General features: G+C 45.0%; 1 protein-coding gene across 1 annotated transcript in view; it reads left to right on the top strand.

Annotated features, from left to right (window-relative positions):
• Positions 1 to 20543, top strand: part of LOC116941896 (uncharacterized) — a 125774-nt gene that overhangs the window by 80171 nt on the left and 25060 nt on the right. The window contains exons 3-5 of the mRNA XM_076066940.1: positions 8450 to 8560; positions 10198 to 10323; positions 18501 to 18608. Coding sequence (XP_075923055.1) covers positions 8450 to 8560; positions 10198 to 10323; positions 18501 to 18608 — 345 coding nt within the window. The remainder of the gene's footprint in view (positions 1 to 8449; positions 8561 to 10197; positions 10324 to 18500; positions 18609 to 20543) is intronic.

Raw genomic sequence — 20543 nt, 5'->3', positions numbered from 1 at the left:
CCTGCTTGTTCCTGGGGAACTATTTCCTCTAGCGTGGGCATCAGCCTTTTGAGCAGAAGCCACTCCTTTAGTTAGTAGCAGACGCTGAATAGGGAGATAGGGCGGTAGTTTTGAGCGTCCGATGCGTCCTTGCCTGGTTTCAGAATAGCTATTATCCTTGCCTCTTTCCACTTCTTCGGAACGATGCTTGTGGAACGGATGTCAGTGAAGAATGTGGCTAGCCATTTTCTTGCTCATGGTCCCACGTTCTTGATGAATTGTGGATAAGCATCGTCAAGACCTGAGGCTTTCCCGCATTTCAACCGGGCAACATGGGCATCTACTTCCTCCACTGACAATGGACGGTGAGAATTCAGAGGTTTCTTTGGCAGCTATCTAGTGTGCAATAGAGTTCTGTGTAGACTTGCCGTCTTGTGCTTCAGTCGATTCAAGTTCGTGAATTGTTGATAAGTTGCTTAGCGGTCTCGTCAGGACTGATTTGCGGAGGTTTTGTAAGGCTGGCGTCTCGGCAGCTCCCATCAACCTCAGGAGGCGCCCGGCTTTACGGCTCGATTTTGTCAAAGTCAAGTGCCTCAACTGTTTCGTGCCACCTTTCTCTTCTTTGAAAATTCAGTGACTCGAGTAAGGCTTTTGCAGTCTCCTCTCTTCTTATCGGCATTGAATTTACGGAAAAGATGTTCCCTTTTCTTGAGTCCAACATGGAGTGAAGACCTTTCCGAAGTCTCTTGCGATGTTGACCTTGGCAACGGCTCCCATTATGCGCGTGCAATAAATGTTCTCAGGTTTCCATGCAGAAGTCATCGAGCGATCTTGCATGTAGCTGTTATGTGCCATTGTCTGTCCCAGTGTTACTCTGCATTAATATCGCACGATGAAAATAAGCTGCTTTGGCGTTCGTGAAATGCATGCCGTTTGAGTTGGCTGCTACTATTTTTGGATCTCGAGCAAAAATCACAAGAGCTACACTGGCAGGGAGTCTAATTTACTTTCAGCTTCACATGGAATGAGGCGTTGTGTTTTATCAAATGCGCCGCAGCTGGCTGGCCTTTGCCCAAATGTGAAAGGCTGATGAAAACGATAGGTTGTGCATGATGACCAACATTTGCAGAGAAGCACTGTAATGTTTTTATCCACCGTCAAATATTCAGATCTTACAAGAGAATGCAATTGTGATCTCGTACAATACTATTTAAAATACGTTTAAAATGCTGCTTTATTGCATTAGCTTTATTTTTTGCAGTTGCATGTTTTTTTACCATTTGGTAAGATGCTTTACCTATCATTCTTTTCGGTATGTCTTGAACAGAGAGAGTGGTGGCGCAGTGCTTACTGCACTGCTCTCTCAGCCTCGCGACCTCAGTTCGATTCTTACCCCAATTAATTTCAGTGGCGAGTCATCGATGAACAGGTCCTGGGCCCTTCCTGCACAAACCTGCACTGACCAGCACGGTGAAGTTATGATTAAACAAACTCCCATCACCGACAGCGTGGGGCGGCCTTCATCCAGCATTTGATTGACAAAGGACAATACATTATTATATTATTAAAATTATTACGTCTATACCGCTTTAGCCTGTTCACATTCGTGTGAATACAGCGTATTAAACTATGAATTACATTGCTAGAATAATCCTGCTTCAGCAGATTTATACACATTTGGTAGTTCTAGCCTGCCCTATTTTACGGGAGCACTGCAATTGCGGGGCCTGCCTCCTGTGATGAATGTTTATTCATAGTCGCTAGACAAATTACGAGCGTTTTGGGTCCCCACATTTTACCCCACCACTAGTCCATAAATCACTCACTGCAGTACTTTCGTTATACAGTTTACCTAAAAGTAATGTCAAATCGAAAGTTCTGCTGTGTTCTAACAAGCGATGGAGCAGCACTTGTCCGTATTGTTGGCTGTGGAAATTCCACATTCCCTGGGTGGGTAGCTAGAAACACTCTCAAAGGTGACACCTAAAGACCGGAGATTGAAATTGTCACCTCTGGATTGTGATTCTGGCAGTGTGGTCTATCAGGCGTTTTGGGTCATTTTTTTATTTGTAAATAATAAAATGGTTACGATATTTGATACTGCAGTTATACTGGTAGGAACCTCCTGGTTACACCAGCCCACAGGGAATTATTGTGTCCATCCGTCGTGCATCCAAAAATGGGAGGGGTGGGGCTGGGTGGGGAGGGGAGGGTGGGGAGGGGCTGGGTGGGGAAGGTGGGGAGGGGCTGGGTGGGGAGGGGCTCGGTGGGAAGGGTGGGGCTGGGTGGGGGGTGGGAGGGGTGGGGCTGGGTGGGGAGGGGCTGGTCACCCCGTGGTGCCCTTATAAAACTCAACGTTTAACCTACTCACGCCGGCTTGTGCCCGCCCTCACAGTCGGGCATATTTGCGGAATACACCACGTGGTGCCGCCGTTGACCCTGGCCATTGACCGAGCAACCCAACGTTCCTACCAGCTCCCTCCACAGGAGAATGTGTTTGTGGAGTATTCGTAGTGGATATACACGGAGCAAATGGGAACAGAGTGTGAAAGTAACGCATGACCATTGCTTCTGCCAAACTGGATGATGAGTCACGTCAAAATATAAAAATGTAATATGCAATGTCAGAACTGCAACAGTATCCATGCAGTATATTTATGTTGTCACAGTCATAGAAATGGTGCAGTATTTCAAGAGTGAATTACTGTATATTCATTGTCATCATCTTATATTATTTTAATTAATTAATCCCGTTCAATCAGCGCAGCATGACTTTCGTTTTTAAAAGTACCTTTGTTTTTTGTGTTTGAGAATTCATGGAGTAAAAAATCCAGCTGTAATCACCCATTGTCGACACCCATCATTATAATCACCATCCTCTTCAATAATAATAAATCATAAAATCTCATTAACAGCTATCTATAATTTATTTGCAATTATCGTTTATGTATATCCATATTTATGTATACCCATATTTATGTATACCCATATTATCTATATCCATATTTATGTATACCCATATTATCTATATCCATATTTATGTATACCCATATTTATGTATACCCATATTATCTATATCCATATTCATGTATACCCATATTTATGTATACCCATATTTATGTATACCCATATTTATGTATATCTATATTTATGTATACCCATATTTATGTATACCCATATTTATGTATATCTATATTTATGTATATTTATATTTATGTATATATTTATGTATACCCACTCAGCCACCATTGTGTTTATCACCAAGCGATGTCGGTAGATCGTCTCGGCATTTCAGTGTTTTATATTTTTATTTTATGGATTTCATTCCAGCTACTACGTATAATTAACTCTCGAGCCTTGTGCATATAATAAGCCAATTTTTAATAAGGTGGATAGCTCACTATCATCCTCACCCAGCTCTTGTTCGTCAGTAAATACCACGCGCCTGCTATGCAACGACCATGTTGGCCATATACACAATCGTGGCTCACAAAGCCAAGGTAATAGAGTAGCAGAACGTTGCGAAATCAAATGTATGTTTCTGTGCAAATGCACGTGCTACTTATCTGCGTACAGTAAGCACTTTGCCTTCCCTATGCGACCATTAATGCTGATGTGTTCTTGTATTTACCGATGGGACTCTGCCTTGTGAACAATCCACATGACATTTGTTAAATGCATTTGCTATTTACAGTTTGTGGTGCTTAAAGAGATATCACGTTTGCATGCACAATACAGTGGAATAATAATTAGAAATGTCGGTTATAGAAATGAAATGCAAACACCAAAGGAGTGTTCGTAATGAACTGGAAGTATCCAATCAACGTTGCAGAGCATGTTATGGCTTCATTTATAATAAGGTTATGTCGTAATAATTAACAAAAGTATAAACCCTATCGTCTATTAAGCTGTCAGTGTAAAAGCACATCCTGTTTCCACGTGGATCAGTATTCATTCATTCAAATGAAATGCTAAGAGGTAACCATCACTGAATGAAACATAAACTGTCAAAACAAAAAACAGACAAAACAACAGTGGGACATTTTCCTCAAAACACAAAGAAGTATTACATCCATAAAATGCTTCTCTTACATTGCAGGATTGGCACAGAGAGGCCTTCATCTAGCATTTGAATGGCATGTGACAGATGATGATTGTGTTTCTGCTACATAATTAGATGTTTTCACTTGCAAACTATGTCCAAAAAAAAGCTTTTCGGATGCAGATTACCTCCCATCTGCCAGCACTCACAATGTTTTCAAAGTAGTGTGATTTGATGGCCCCTATCACTGGCTTGTGAGAGTTGTTTGCGGTACACGCTAGAGCTGGGACAATTAGTCGATAAGTCGATGAATTGACCGAAAATTATAATGTAATCGACTACTTTTTCCGTGGTCGATTACAAGGGCACCTTTAAAAATGGCAGCTGCCTTGAACATCGAAGGCAGGAAACCCTCTCCCCCTGCAAGCCACGCCCAGCGTCTTATGATGCCGACGATGTCACCAAGCCATGCCCATCACCTGTCCAGCAGCGCATGTGGGAACATACGTGAGACTTTTTTTTTCAAACTCTATGCATGGCATACTATTAGTCGAGTAAACAAACAAATAATCGATAGTAGTCGATTAGTTAACTAATCGGAGAGCCCGGCTCTCGTCACAAACCAAAGCAAATAAAGCCCGAAGCAGTTTGAGCTCATTCGGGTGGGCCTAACGCAAAAAATAAACATGGATTCTTGCATTGGCTACAAAAGCATACGTTGAAGGCACATTTACTGTATGCTGATGACATACGTTGTATGCATGTTGAACTTCTTTAGCACCATACATAGCCAGCCGTGCTAATCGAAGGTATGTGGGGCACGACGTCCACCCCACCGCTCTCGCTAGGCAGATGGGGCGCGACGTCCACCCGTTCTGCTCCCTCGTCCACCTCGTAGGTTGGCTTTTTGCCGGGCCCCCGCCGACCGAGTGATCGGGCCCACCGCGCTGAGGGACATACTCGTGCTGCTGGCTCGTAGCCAGGGAGTTAAACCACACACCCGTGCACACCACAGCTATCGCTAACGCATGGGGGGGGAGGGGGGGGTACGAACGCGCTCGCACCTGCGGGCGATTACCTCTAAACGCGCGCACACCCTTCGCCTCTGCGTACACTCTCGCCGCGCGTTCCCCCGTGCAGTCGCTCCACACAGACATCACAGACACCACACCGATGCTCTGTACTAACTTTTATTCTCGGCGCAAACCCCGCACTACCCGGAGGGAATATTTCGCGAGAAGAGGCTAGCCTACTGCCGCCCAAGTCCCCAGATACTGAAACGCCCTACCACGTACCTCGTAGCTGTACTCACGGCGCCGCACGGACGCTGTGACAGTCGGAGGGAGGGGGACAAAATAAAACTTTGCCTATCACTGCCTCGTGGCGGCACTCGCTGGTGTCACACGGATGCTGCGGGCGGCTCGAGAAGGCAGGATGGCCGGGAGGTTTAAGAAAGATCTCATTTGGACAAACCCCAGGCTCCCCTTTTATCCTCCTGACTTACAAATCCTGGGGTCGCATTGTACCGCGCGGCCAATCGTGTGCCTACCTGTGATTGCCGCCCGTTTTTATTTGTCCTTACATGGAGCATTGCCGCTAGTGCTTCTGCGACCCCTTGCCTGTCCGTCCGTACTCGTTAATTTATTACTCACCCTTGTTCATCCGGAATGACGCCCAACTGGCGAATACACACCTTGCGAGGAGGTCGTGGCGCTGCGATCGCCTGACCTCATGATCTGCCCTTCTCGCCTAATATTCCACCCCAGCCCCTCCCAATGTCGTGAATTACTCATTGCGGCTGGCCCGATGAACCTTTTCGCGCCCATACAATATTAAGCCAACTCAATGGGCACCGCAATGTGACCTGTCCTGCGAGGGTCGGCCAATCTCCTGGCACCGGGAAACCGTGGGACTTTCGTCCCCGGGACCCTTCGGATTAAAACCCGTCGTGCCAGGCAATCCCCCGCCAGGACACTACGTGTGTGCGCTACGTGTGTGTGCTCAGTGTGGGGGGGCCAGGGGGGAGTCGCGGCGCTTGCAGAGTTGCTTCGAGGCCGTGGCACCACAGGTATGGAATAGCATTGAACAATATATTTACATATGTTCGTGGTAAGCTCTTTAATGAAAGCAGTGCACACGTCCAAGGAGGTACAGCTCTCCTGACGGGTCTTTGGGGGTTGTTACCACGTGTCGTCTGCCACGATGGCTGACGTGCTTCACCCCACGCGGTGGAGTGGAACGAGCTGAAGAAGCCCCCACTAAAACGTGGAGCGAAACGTCGGACGTCGTGCCGAGCGACACGCGGCAATGGCTCGAAAACCACATCGGGAGCGCTAAAGAGCACGCCCGCAACACAAGCACTGTAGTCGTAGTAACACGCTCATTTATTCACCTCTATTCATTTATTATAGTTAAAAATGGGTGGATTTCTGCTGAAGCGTGCGTGATCATCAATGTACGTGTAAACGTAGACTATGAATTGCGCCGTACTAAATTAAATGGTTGTAATTTCGCGTGAAAAAAATATCTAAATGAATCAAATCACAACGCTATTGATTTCCAACGTATGTAGATAAAGTACGCGGGTTCGGATATCAAACTAAGGTTTTCGTGTCGTTTTACTCCGTATTGCTTGTGGCCTTGATTCACCTAAGTTACTGTACTGCATTCCAGAGGCTGCTGTTAGAAACTCTTAATTCAATAAGAGTGCACATTCCTTGTTCGAGTAAGGTGCCTATTGATGAATTGGCTTTTGGAGGGTGCCAGCCAGGTTTGTAAAGGCACCAACCAACAACCTTGGTGCTAGTCAGCAACTATTGCCTAGCAGTGATCTCATTAGTGCTGCTGGGCACACGAGGCTCAGTGAATTCATCCAAAAGGAATTCCGGTCACCGCTGTTGAGTGCTTCGGCAAGATTATTTCAGCCACCCTAAAATTATCACCCCCGATTAGCACGGTTGGCTACGTACGGTGCGGAAGAAGTTCAGCATACATACGTTAACGTTGAAAGCAGTAAGTTACTCTATTAAGTAGCATCCTCAACATGCTCAAGGCTCAGAGAGTGTGCTCCGTGAACTTTCATGTACCTTTGTTTGATACTGTGCTACATTTACTTTAAAGGTAGTTTAATTCATTGTGTATCACTATATATGTATGTTTATGTATGTTTAGAATCGCTTTGCCCACGACTAAAAGCACAGCTTCAGAGGATGTATTGCTATTATATTCATACATGCATATGTATTGTTATCATATTGCATTGGCTGTATTTTAAGCAATCCATGCTAATCTGAGATGCGGGGGAAGGACGACAAACTAAACACGAAACGCAGTTCTAAAGAAATGAGTTTGCCAATCTAGATGATTTAAAAGTGCGTAGCTCCGGTGGCTCCCTAACATCGGAAGGAAGAGCGTTCCAGACGGCCGCAGAAGCGCGTCTGCAAGCGCGCGACGCGGTTGACCGCCGCCTCTGTTCGATCGTTCGCCAACAACCGCCGCCGCTGCTGCTGAGAGGTTGGCCGGAGTTGTCGACGTGGACTTCAAAGTGTCCGCAGAGTCGCTCGGCTTCCCCCCCCCCCCGACCCCTCTCAAAATATACCTACAATCTTTATTCTCGGACAAAGAGCTTTGCAGACACTTGAGGACTTGTTAAATCGTACTTCTCGCTTCACCCATCTCTTCCACGCAAGCATACGTTGCGTGTGTGCGCTTAATGGAGTTGTCGATGTCTGCACACGTGCGAATCGTGTTTCTCTGACAGAGTAAGCCTAGAGTGTGAGTAAATGTTTAAAAGGCATCGCGTTGCCTTTCATAATTTACTTTGAGATTCTCGTTTGCACTTAACCGTCCGAGGCACATTGCGAGCACTGCAAGACTTACTTTTGGCCGCCGTACCTTCGACGATGTGATTAATGACGCATTTATTTTTGCATTTTGTTCATAATTGGCCTTGCAATTAGGAATTGGCTATTAATAATAATTGCAATCAATTATAATGTGTATATCATTAACACTCTGCCTGCATGCTCGTGTTTACATTTGAAGTTATCGTTTATTACAACGGGGAATTTACTTGTTTAACTCTTTGCAAATGGCGTTATGGTTACAAACATGACCGCTGTAAGTGTGTGTCGTATAAAACTGCCATGCCCACCGTAACGAAGCACAGGTAAAGATGTCAGGTGTGCTATTCTTTTGTTTTCTCTACCCACGGTGAACTTCTCTCGCACCGCACGTATTCAACCGTGCTAATAAGAGGTGCGTCTATGAAGTAATACATCCCTGGGTGCACATTTTTTAAACATCGCAAACAAAAAAAATCCAGAAAACAAATCGTGGCACTTAACGGTATTTAAATCCCCCTCCCTCTCTCCCTTTCCTCCCCATCCATGTTGTCGTCGTTCATTATCCCGCCCCCTTCCTTTGCAGATTACGTTCTTCACGCTGCTGTCAGCGGTGTGTGTGATGCTCAATTTGGCAGGCTCCATTCTCTCCTGCCAGAACGCTCAGCTCGTCACCTCGCTGGAATACTGTCACTTGGTGAGCCTCGCAAAAACAAAACACAAAAAAAGACATCCTCCTTCGTCGCAAAAGGCGTAGATTTTGCGGTGTTGTTTTTGTGAAGAAGGAAACCTTTTTTCGAACAAGTGGAACATGCAGAATGTTCTCCTGTAAGGCGGCGGCAGTTGCGTTCCTAAAGAACGCCGCGTTATGGGAAATAATCGCGTTTACAATCAACGATGTATAATATGGGGTAAAGCGCATTCCGCGATAACACGTGAGATGCGTATGCAGGATAAAAAAAAGACCGAGGCTGCGGTTAGCATCTAGTAGCATCCAGCAGCATCCCAACGTCCTGTGTGATGCTACGCCGAGGCAACCGTACGACCGCTTACTCCTACTTTGTGCGACGTAGTTCTGTTCACTCAAGTGCGTTATATCCAATTCGCATCCGCGTTATGAAAAATGTGTTCCCGAATACATTCATTGCGTTATATCCAATTCAACAAGTGGCGCTTAATTATCATCAGTTATTGTGATCGCATGTTGAATGTTGCGTCACCGCAAATGAGGTTACTTGTGTCTGTAATGCCTTGGTCTTTTCCCAGTAACTTTCTTTATTCTTGGCTTAAATTGCCTGTCTGCTATTTCCCCTATACAAATAAGGGTTGTGTGCACGCACGCACACATGAACACTTGAATAAAATGTGTTCCTTCAGAGTTTCAAGTGAAAAAATTTCAGTGGTAGAACAAACATTGGGGGTGAAGGAAAGCCATTCAACAGTGTATGCACAACCACAGGTTCAATTGGATGAAGCCAAGTTTCACGATCGCCCTTCAGCTCGACTGTACCACTGGGTAGCGCGCGTGAATCGCTCGAAGCAACGGGCCCCATGTCCACAGCGCTGGCAAGACAGCAAGTCAGAAGCAATCGCCAGGTCGCAGGTTGAATAACTTACTTGGCCACGGTTGCATAAAAAATGAAACCTTCCAATTACGCTTCGCTCCCTAGTAATCTTGGGTGCAATTATGCAAGTGCCACACTGGCATTTCGTAGATAATTTGCATGGCTGGGACTCTAATGAAAAACGGTGGTTTTCATACTGGGCAGTATTTATTAACCCCACCTTTTAAAAGCCAATTGTTTTGAAGAGTTTAATATTAGGAGAAAAACACTCACACTGATGGGCAGTGTACGTGACTCTTTGTCCTGAAGGACAGAACTACATTTGCCTGCTTACACTGCCGCTGGTGGGACGGCCTCCAGAGAGGGTGTTTGGCCTACTTTTCCACACTGGTCAGACGTTTTGGAAGGCGTGGGGGAGTTATCCACGCCTTACGCGACTGCATGTGTCATCGTCGATCGACTGACCGTGGGTGCACCCATTTTATACTGCTCGTGTTGGGAGGATTTAAGAACCTTGCCTCGTTCTTCAACTGACACGCAGGGAGGTCAAATCAAAACCAGCGACCTCTGGATCGCGAGTCCAGTGTGCTGCTAACTAGCACACCGCCACAGCGTCTAGGAGTACGAGGGGAAGCACAAAAAGTAATGAAATATGAACGTGTCCACATGTGCACCCTCAGTGAAATTGCTAAGTATGCACAAATTAAACGGCGCAGTGCAGTGGACGCGTAATGTAACGTCCACGTGCGACTGCTGTGCCTGCGTGCAGATCAACTTGGAGGATGACGTGTGCGTCTGCTGCGAGAACCCCAAGCTGAACGGCTGCAGCAACCTGGGGGACACCCTGAAGCTGAACCCACTGCAGGCGTGCGACTCCGTGCGCCTCGCCCTCAAGGTGACTGTCACGCTGCGCCGTGGGCGATAAAAACGCGCGATTTAAATAACCTTCTCGGGGGGGGGGGGGTGGGGGGGTGGTGGACACTTTGTACGTTAACCAGCCCGTGGCTCGCTTGACGGTGCAAACGAAATGAAACTGACACGATAACAACACCCGAGGGCTCGCCCAGGCTCCTTCGTTATCGCCTGCAGCCACCGAATGTTTGCGACCCATTTTTTTTGTGTGTCCCCGTTACACACACACACACACACGCAAAAAAAAGGCATGGTCGCCTACGGTTCGTATCGTTTCCATCGGAATGTGTTGTTTTTTGTTATGTTTTGGGGAGAGGGGGGGGGGGGGCGACGTTTCGTATTCAACGCAAATCGTGTCGGATGAATGGGTTTAGGCTGAGTTTGCAAGTGGCACGGCGTGCCGGACTCGATAAGTACAGGTTTGAGCAAATCCGTCGTAATAATTAATTTGAGACATTCCATCGAAGCGCACTGCCTTGTTGTCAAAGCGATAAAGATTGATGAATGTTTCTTTGAGGCCAGCGTACAGCTACCCGCAGATGAATCACGAGGCGCTTGCTCTATTCCGCATGTCTCCTGCCCTCACTCGTTCCATCGCTGATTTCAGGAGGGTTTGTCGGGAGATTTCGTGCTGCGAGCTCCAGTCTGCAACGTTGTGCTGCATCTTTGTTTTTGTTGTTGTCGGGCGCCTCGCCTCTTTGTTGTTGTTGTTGTTGTTGCAGCAACGTGTACAGGTACAGTGCCTTGAAAGTGTGCAGGGGCCTAAGCGGTTCTGATAATAAACGTACACAGACGTGCCCGGACAGGATGGCTCGTGATTTATTTTATTTTATTTCTTTCTTTTCGGTGCGCGTCTTCCTAGTTCCGCAACGCTAGGGCCACCGCTTAACGCGGCTCCTGACTCAAGGGGGCACCCAGAAGTACCTTGCTCGCATTTTCTGGGCAGGTGACTTTGTCGCTGTCAATCGTGACGTTAGCACAGCTTGCGTCCCGGGGTTGAAAAATAAAAAAAGAAGTTGCCGTTCCCCAATGAAAAAGGATCGGGTTTTTTTTTTGTTCATTAGTATTCTTGATGTGTTTTCTACACAGCCTGATGGTGTGCTTTGCGTGGCAGCCTGTTTATCTGCGATTTGCTTGATAATCCTCATCCACGGGAGCTATTAGCGCGGCTGGGATGGCAGTTTGTTTACAAATTCATGGACTGCGAATCTGTAAGAAAATAAATCTGCATCGTTAGCAAAAAAATACATGGGGGGGGGTGGTAAGTGTAGTGTAGGGGTTAGTGTACTGTGCTACACACTAAGCGTTCTGAATAAAATTCTCGCTCACAGTCGCAAATTACTCGACCGATTCCGGGTCTCCCCTGGGTCAACTCAGCCTTAAATAAGTACCCGGTGTGGTGTAGAAACATCGGCACTGGGGAGACTAAAACGACGGGACGTGGTGCTACCCAGAGCCACCCCTTCACACGCCGCGTTGACCTTCATCGCTGCTCGCTAACAGCACTTTCCCCGGCAGTCCGTGCAAGCTTCGGTGAGTGAAGTGTCTTTGGCTCCACTTGTTCATCATGCCGGCCTTCTTTTTGTTGCTCCTTGAAAGGGAGTGGCTGCGCTCCCATCCCCCCAAAACAACCTAAAAAATGCTCTATGGGCTGTCTTTGTCTCATGCTGGATTGGTTTTTTTTGGTACGTTTTTACTTGGTAGTGTCCGGTGTGAATTTTCACAAATGCGGTCCTTTTTTAATAGGGGGGTGGTGGCTGGGGGCTGGGGGCGGGGGACTTCACCTGCAAGGTGTGGGAGCTGTCAGTGCCAAACCTAAGCCACCGTGTGTGCCGCCATCACATTAAACGCCCTGCACATGACCCCTTGCCGATGTGTCTGCGTGCAACGCGGGGGAGGGGACGGGCCGGGTAAACCAGCATTTCATATGAATGCTGAAAATGTCACCTGAGCCACACAATGTGTGCTGACATTTTCGATCGGGGAAAACAGAACGGCAGCTGGGGCTTACTTGGCAGGGAAGAGCGGATTCACAGCTGATGGATGCTCATGTCTTTTTTTTCTTCTTCCTCACGGATGTCCGCTCCGTGAGAACTGCCCAGCGCATTTTGCTTTTCACTGGCGTAGATTACTCCATCAATATCTCCTTTCCTGACAGTCCTCGGTGCTGAAGTTGCCACGAACGTCGTTGGTTGTCAAGTTCATAATGGCGTTATTTATACCTTTGCCCTGTATTTGGAGTTTCAAATCTTTCACGTGGTCTGGTATTAATTACATTGACGAATGTATGGCGTTAGCGCGTCCTGTTGAAAATTCAATATCTATTTTTGTTGTTTTATATATATACTTTAGTCCTTTTCACAGTTTTATTCCAATTGTGCCGTTGCTGTTGTGTCATCGTACAAAGTGCCTATTCGGTAGAGAATGGCTTGTGGAATCAGATGTCGCAGAACTGCTTTTGAATCCACTTCAAGTGACCTCATAGTGTATCCACTCTTTCACGTACGCATTGCTGCAGGGAAATGCTTTCCAATGTCAGCCAAACCGATGTACTTTTACATTTGCATATCTGGAATTTGGCCACGTAAAGCAATGTATATTATTAATGCCATGCAATCACTGGTGACCAACCAGAAACCGAGTGTAATGCTAAGCGGCTACCTGGATTCACAGATGTCCAGATTTGAACCCGGATTCTCAGTGCTCCCCGGGCTCAAGATGCCTGAGCCACCCAGCCACATTCAAAGCACAATATTTATACGTACAATTTATATTGGCAAAACATTTGCAGTAAATGTCATGCTGTACTGTATAAGTCGGGAACCGGAGGGTGGGGCTGAGTTGGCAAGGGGTGGGATTTAACTTTTAAAATAATTTCCTCATGTTGCACATTATTATTAACTACACTCTCATTCTACAATGCACACGTTTGCCAACGCTACAACATCAATATGTAATAGGTTGAAATGCGTGGTTTAGATCGCATGAATTATGCATAGGCGATTGCTCAGATTGTTACGTGAGATGCCCACGCTATTGAAGCAAGAACAAAGATAATATAATCATTGGGAGCTGCACCCTTTAGAATCACTTAATGTCAATTCTAGAGTAAGAGCCATCCTCTTCAATTAAGAACTTTGTTCAAAAGGTAAGGGGATAACATCGGCAAACATTGGCCCATTGTATTAGGTGGCTTTTGAATTGTTTTTTTTACTGTGGCAAGGCTTAAATGTATTACACAAGCAGAGACAACACAAAGACACAAACTTGATACCTCCCCGTAGAGGTGGTTCAAACTTGATTCGGCGATTTCGTGACTGCAGGCATTACTCTTTGTTTTTTTCGGTAAAGTCACGTAGAAATAAGAAATAATAATAAAATTACATAAAAGCATACGACGTTTCGATTGCAACGCAAGCAATCATCATCAGGCATAGAAGATCTAAATTTAAGAGAGAGAGAGGAAACACAGAACCGCAGATATATATAGACACCTAAGTAGAGGTTGTTAACACAGAGACACAAAGAGAGACACAACGTATGGGACACAGAGAGACAGGGTCTCTGTGCCGAGGCCTTAGCATGTAGGGGAGACAAAGAGAGATGGAGAAGCACATCAAATCGAACAAGATTTAGTAAAATTTGGAAACAATATAATGCAGCGCAGAGGGTCGGTCAAACACAATTAACGCATGGTATGGTTGATTACGTTATTGCAAAGATTGCTAAATTATAGGTTAAGAGTGATAGAGTACAGATCACAGACACATAAATAGACATCTAAGCAGAGAGAGTTAGCACAGAGATACACAGAGAGAGAGAGACACACATGGGACACAGTGAAACAGTGTCTCTGTGACGAAGCCTTAAATAGAGGGAGGGGGGGGAGACTGAGAGAGTAAGTAGAGGCACACCACACACACATGCAGCCGCAGCGTGGGGAGAGGCACAAAATCAGATTAGCATGCCCACAGGGACTGTGGAGAGAGAGACAAGACACGTAGACACAGAGGCAGAAACACAGGTGGAGACAACACAGAGACACAAACTTAAGTTAAGTGTGACATTTGAAAGAGAGACACACAAGACACATACGTGTCTTGTCTCTCTCTCCACAGTCCCTGTGGGCATGCTAATCTGATTTTGTGCCTCTCCCCACGCTGCGGCTGCATGTGTGTGTGGTGTGCCTCTACTTACTCTCTCAGTCTCCCCCCCCCCCCTCTATTTAAGGCTTCGTCACAGAGACACTGTTTCACTGTGTCCCATATGTGTGTCTCTCTGTGTGTCTCTGTGCTAACTCTCTCTGCTTAGATGTCTATTTATGTGTCTGTGATCTGTACTCTATTACTCTTAACCTATAATTTAGCAATCTTTTAAATAACGTAATCAGCCAGACCATGCGTTAATTGTGTTTTGACCGACCCTCTGTGTTACATTATATACTTTCCAAATTTTACTCAATCTTGTTCAATTTAGTGTGCTTCTCCATCTCTCTCTGTCTACCCTACATGCTAAGGCCTCGACACAGAGACCCTGTCTCTCTGTGTCCCATACGTGTCTCTCTTTGTGTCTCTGTGTTAACTCCCTACACTTAGGTGTCTGTATATATGTCTACGGTTCTGTGTTTCCTCTCTCTCTCTTAAATTTAGCTCTTCTATGCCTGATGATGATTGCTTGGGTTGCAATCGAAACGTCGTATGCTTTTATGTAATTTTATTATTATTTCTTATTTCCACGTGACTTTACCGAAAAAAACAAAAGTAATGCCTGCAGTCACGAAATCGCCAAATCAAGTTTATTAAAATGTTTCATCGTGAGCGTCTGTTGATGATATCACACAGCTGCCTGCACGGAACTCACTTTGCCGTAATTTGGCTCATACCGTGCGATGAATCAGTCCCGAGTTGTGGTACAGTCATTTCTGTAATCAAGGATTACCCTGTTCCTCAATGATTCACATATTTATTGTGATAACTTGAACAAATAAATCAATAATAACCTTGGCTTGAATAATCATGTACTACCCCTTCCTATGTGTTGGATAAACAGTCTCTATATTTTATAGCCATTCCTACCTGATTTTTTTTATATGCCTGGCTATGGGCGTCTCAGAAAACGTTCATACACTGGGCATTTGCATCTTAAAAATATAAATTTGTGATGAATGTGTTTCCTCATCGAATATAGATGGCGTGCCTGTGTTTATATAAGGCAGTGTAATGCAAAAATAATTAGCATTAAACTCCATTGAAGTTGCCAAGGGTCATATCATAGACGCTAACATCATGGCCTGATTGATGTTAAATAATTCCACAGAGTAAATAATTACTGAATTTTCTGACATTTCCGCTGTATCAGACTCGATATGTTGCCGTACCTACAATGTTACCAGACCACCTCAGCGCTATAATTTAAATGATCACTTTTATTCCCGCTTTATGCTGCATGTATAACTATCATCATCAGCCATGGTCAATCCACTGCTGTATTAAGCTGCCCCCCCCACCCCCCAGCCATCTTTCATGATCTGCCATGTAACAATCCACCTAACAACTGCATACGATCCTGATTTCGTCGCTGCATCTCCCTGTGGTGGATGTCCTTTTGGGCTCGTTCCGTTCATCGTCATTATTTCAGTTTATTTTGGAAATGTTTTTGTTATCGCGTGTACTGAGATTAGTAGGCTTACGAAACTGAATTGATGAGGTGACTTTCATTTTCCTCAGATACGTATAGACAGATGACCTTTATCACCGGGTAAGAGCGCATTGAGACCAAAAATATATTTTCTCAAGGGAGACCTGGGCTAAAATAAATGCAGCAAATCAGCAAAATTATTCTAACACGTGAACAAAAACCGCACAAAAGCCATTGGTAATGCAATGAAACTGAGTATTGGTGTTAATGGCAATGATGACGGTGAATTTTTACCTGTGCAGTTCCTCCATATAGGTGAATTGATGTTCGATGATCCGTTGTAATACTCCATAGATTTGAGTAATTTAAGGCAAAACGTTCACAACTGCCGGGAATCAGAATTCTCCGTCCATTGTTAAAGCAGCATCGACTGCTCGGTGGCACGATAATGGCTCAGCGACTGTGGTGAGTGCAACTGTTCTCAGGAGAGTGCATTACACCACATCAGCGGCATATTGTTAGTGATCATAGCCCTGCTTAAAATCTGTCAGCATTTAGACAATTACCAAACTAATGAATGCGTCCTTGTCGCGAACAGTTACAACCATGATCTAATACACCGCAAACTCGTCACCAGTCCAGAGTTTGCTTGCTTGCTTAAACAAATGCTGCTTGATGTTAGTATGTAAAGCAAATACATAGGCTGAGGGCTACAAGTGATTTTGTGTTTATGTGCGGAGATTTGATTTGAAGCTTTCGTGACTGCAGGAATCCATACTCTTTGGTTCTTTCGGTAAAGTCACGTAGTTAGAAATAAAATAAAGAGTATTCATGATCCTGCAGTGACCTTGTATGTAAAGCAAAGGGTAACATCCTACACCGTTCTATTTTATCGTTCAAACGAACAAGCAAAATATATTGTCAATTCTGAACTGAGGTTTTGTTGCTGACATGACACGCCTATCTTTTTTTTATGAATTCCTTCTTTTTGATGCATCTCGTCGCTTGGTCTCATTGAAAGTAACTCTTGCCTTGAATGATTCCAATACCCACTTGCACAAAGCCTCTCTCCGAAAATAATAAATCCCACAAGGCCTTTACGAGAGGCTGTTGGAGGCACGGGGATTGACCGTGAGTGGAGAGACAGTGCAAAATAATGATGACGTGAAATTGTGCGTGGAACCATGAACACCACCACGCGCCTTTGGTGACGCGAGGCTTGGTTTGACTCGGCGCTTGACCTAAGATCAGAACTATTTCATGGCTTCCTGAAGGCCCCAGATGCAGAGAAATGGCTGTGGATGTAACAGTGATCGGGTTACTTGCTTGTTTCTGGCTTGTTTGATATTTAGCCCCAAGTTATTTGAATCCCTTACAGTTTAAATCAGGCAAAGTTTTGCTAAAATATCCAATAAAAATAACAATTATGCCAACTGCCCTCATCTTTGTTGCAGTGGGGTTCACAAAAAACCATCATGAGCATTGTTTACTTTGCACTGCATTCTGGGTGGAGGCGTTCAGTGGTTTTTGACGATAATAATTTGTATATGTTTATTTTATCATCATTACAAATCGTGGAATATCTAGTGGATATCCTTTGATTATTTTTTTTATTAACTTAATTCCTTAGGACCCTTTGAGAGATTGCATTTAGTGCAGATACATTTTAATATTCATATTACAAAAAGAATAACTTCACTGGGTGTGTTGTATCTGCATAATATCCAGATGAGAACATTCTTGAAAGCTTCATTAGCAGTATGAATCAAAATAATATATCGAAATCCACAGTTTGCGTGCAGTGCGTTTGATGGGAATAATTTAAGAATGTTTACCTCCTTTCGTAACCCCCGACGTTATTTGCATGAGAACCACAGGGAGGCGTTAATTACCACGCGGTAATTGCCTCGAGCACCGTATACAATCCACAAGCAGTCAATTATATCGTTATAATAATAATAATACGCTCTCTCAAATACAGCTTCATATGTTCAGACGAGTGCCTGAAGAGAGAGTAATAGCGTAATATCTGGCATTGGATGCTTGATATAATCACGTAACAGTGTTCTAGTGCGTCATTGTAATCGCCAACACAGCACACAGCCATCTGCTGCAAAGACATATCTTTTTCTCTATTATTGTTTATACCATTCTCACACGGCAGGATTTTTCTCGTGTGTGGGAATATGTTCTGCTGTTTTAGTTTTTCTGCTCCTCATTTGCCAACTGATGGGGGGGGGGGGGGTGGGGGGGGGTCTGTCTTTGGAGTGTGGCGTCATAGAATTGTGAATGTTCCAAGCAGTTGTTCCCCCTTTAGGAATGACGGTATTGCTGTGGAGCTTTGCAGCTGCAAATGTATCAAGAGACCCAATCATTGCATACCTGACCCCTGCAGTATGACTTTTGTAAGTCATACACAAAGCGGCAAACATTGCTTTGCAGTAAGCAGCATTCTTGATGAATTCGTTTACATGATTAGAGTACGGGGAGCCTGCGGGGGTAATGCTTGTCTCTGCCTTTCAGGATTTGCTCTTCAGCGTCTGCGCTCTGAACATCATCTCAGTGGCCGTATGCGCCCTTGCGACCGCCACACGCTGCATGCAGATGATCTCCTCCGATGTCATACACATTGTGAGTAATGCCTCACTCTTCTTATCGGCTGCCACATCGTCAAAAAAACGTTCAGGTTGTCTCCGCGGCGCTGCCATTGCTCTGCGTGCCCTTACTTACTGCGATTGATTTGTTCACCCTTTAAAAGTGCATCGCGTGTACTTTCTTTTCAGTTTTTGTTTTTGTCACATGTTCAAAGTTGCCTTTTATTGCATTCCCGTGCATTCAAAATGCTGCCTATTTATCCGTGGGTGTTGTCCCCCCCCCACCACCCTAACTCCCGATTAGCACGGTTGACTACGAACGGTGCAAAAGAAGTTCAACATACATCCATATTTAAAAACTAGAAAAAATATTGCTTAATGGGGAGTTGAATACAGTATTTATGAATGGAACTCGTGTCGAAAAGGTTTATGTTTTAAGAAGGGCTTGTTGGCCAATTAAAATCTTTTGCAAACGTTCGTTCATTTACTCATTTACGAATCACTGAGAAACAGTTCTGTGCACCGCAGTAATCTCGCCGCTCGCTTATTCTCTAGCGGAGCTGGCGTGTACTCATTGTCAGTGCTCTGTGGCTGGCGTGTACTCATTGTCAGTGCTCTGTGGCTGGCGTGTACTCATTGTCAGTGCTCTGTGGCTGGCGTGTACTCATTGTCAGTGCTCTGTGGGCCAGGAGAATCCACCTTCTAAGTCACTTTGAGGGAATTAAATGCAGATAGCATATCTTTTCGAGAGAAGACACCCATACTCATGCCAAGGTGTCCTATCAGCATTACTGCAAAATATACGTGCTGTAACCTGAAGTTTTTGGAGCATTTCATGCTCAAGATTATTGTCAGTCTCTGGCCCGGCTGGGGTAATGGAGAGCCGCTGTCCTTGGTATCACGAGTGTGAAATCATCCCCACTCGACCCTGCCGTACTCTCGTCTAGACTACGAGCGTTCGACAGCACTCTGCGCTCCGCATGGCCATTCCAATTCTTACCAAAACCTCCTGACTTGCCTTTGCGCGGCAAGTGTGAAAATTCACTCCCCTGATATTACAGACACGGGGTCATGCTGTTCCTAGAAATGCTGGTGGAAGGTGAAGGCGCAGCTCTGCAATAGCTTGCACACGCAACTGCTGGCAGAAGGGTCTCCACCAGAGGGAGCTCTAGAGAAGCCCTCTCGAAGGTATTTTGGCCTACTCTTCCATTCTGGCCAGATGTCTTGCAAGAGGCGAGAGTACGTACGTATCTACGTTGAACTTCTTTCGCGCCGTACGTGGCCAACCGTGCTAATCGGAGGTGCGTGGGAAGAGCAGCAAGTACCCGCACTTTACCCCAGCAACACGTGACTGTGATGTGCTAATTTACTAAATGAATACTGCGGGGTGGACAGAGGCGCGGGCGGTGGGGAGGAATTTCGGATCATTGTTTTGTATACGGTGCAGGAACTTTGAGACATCCAATGTGCTTAGCAGTACACTTTATGGAACGTCGAGTCTCTGATTATCATAATAATGTAACCTGACAGGGAGGACTGCTTCTGTCGAAGCTTGAGAGACCCTGGCATTATAAGGAATGGAATTTAATTGTGTTGCGGAAGGAAGTTGAGTCATGCCATCTAAAATTCAGTGATGATTGCATGTATCTATATATTTTACCGTACTTTCGAGTGAAAAATAGCACCTCGTGCAGAATTTCACCTCAAAAGTGAAATACATTTTAATATTAATGCGCGTATATTTCCTCAATCATTTGAAAATTACACAGTATGTGACATGAATATAGCTGCAAGTTAAATTTATTACATAAATCTTACATGAGGCAGCATGACAAAAACATTATTCATAGGTAATAACTAAAACCTACGTTGTCTGACCACTCGTACACAATTTAAAGGTAAAGCCTTATTTTTGTACATTCATTAGCTCTATCTTCTTAAATAAGTAATTATTAATTGCCTGTTGGGGTTT

Source organism: Petromyzon marinus, chromosome 13 (assembly GCF_048934315.1).
Source record: "Petromyzon marinus isolate PM22_M1 ecotype Great Lakes invasive population chromosome 13, UKy_Petmar_22M1.pri1.0, whole genome shotgun sequence".
Classification (NCBI taxonomy): Eukaryota; Metazoa; Chordata; class Hyperoartia; order Petromyzontiformes; family Petromyzontidae; genus Petromyzon; species Petromyzon marinus.
This window is presented reverse-complemented; position numbering and strand designations above follow the sequence as displayed.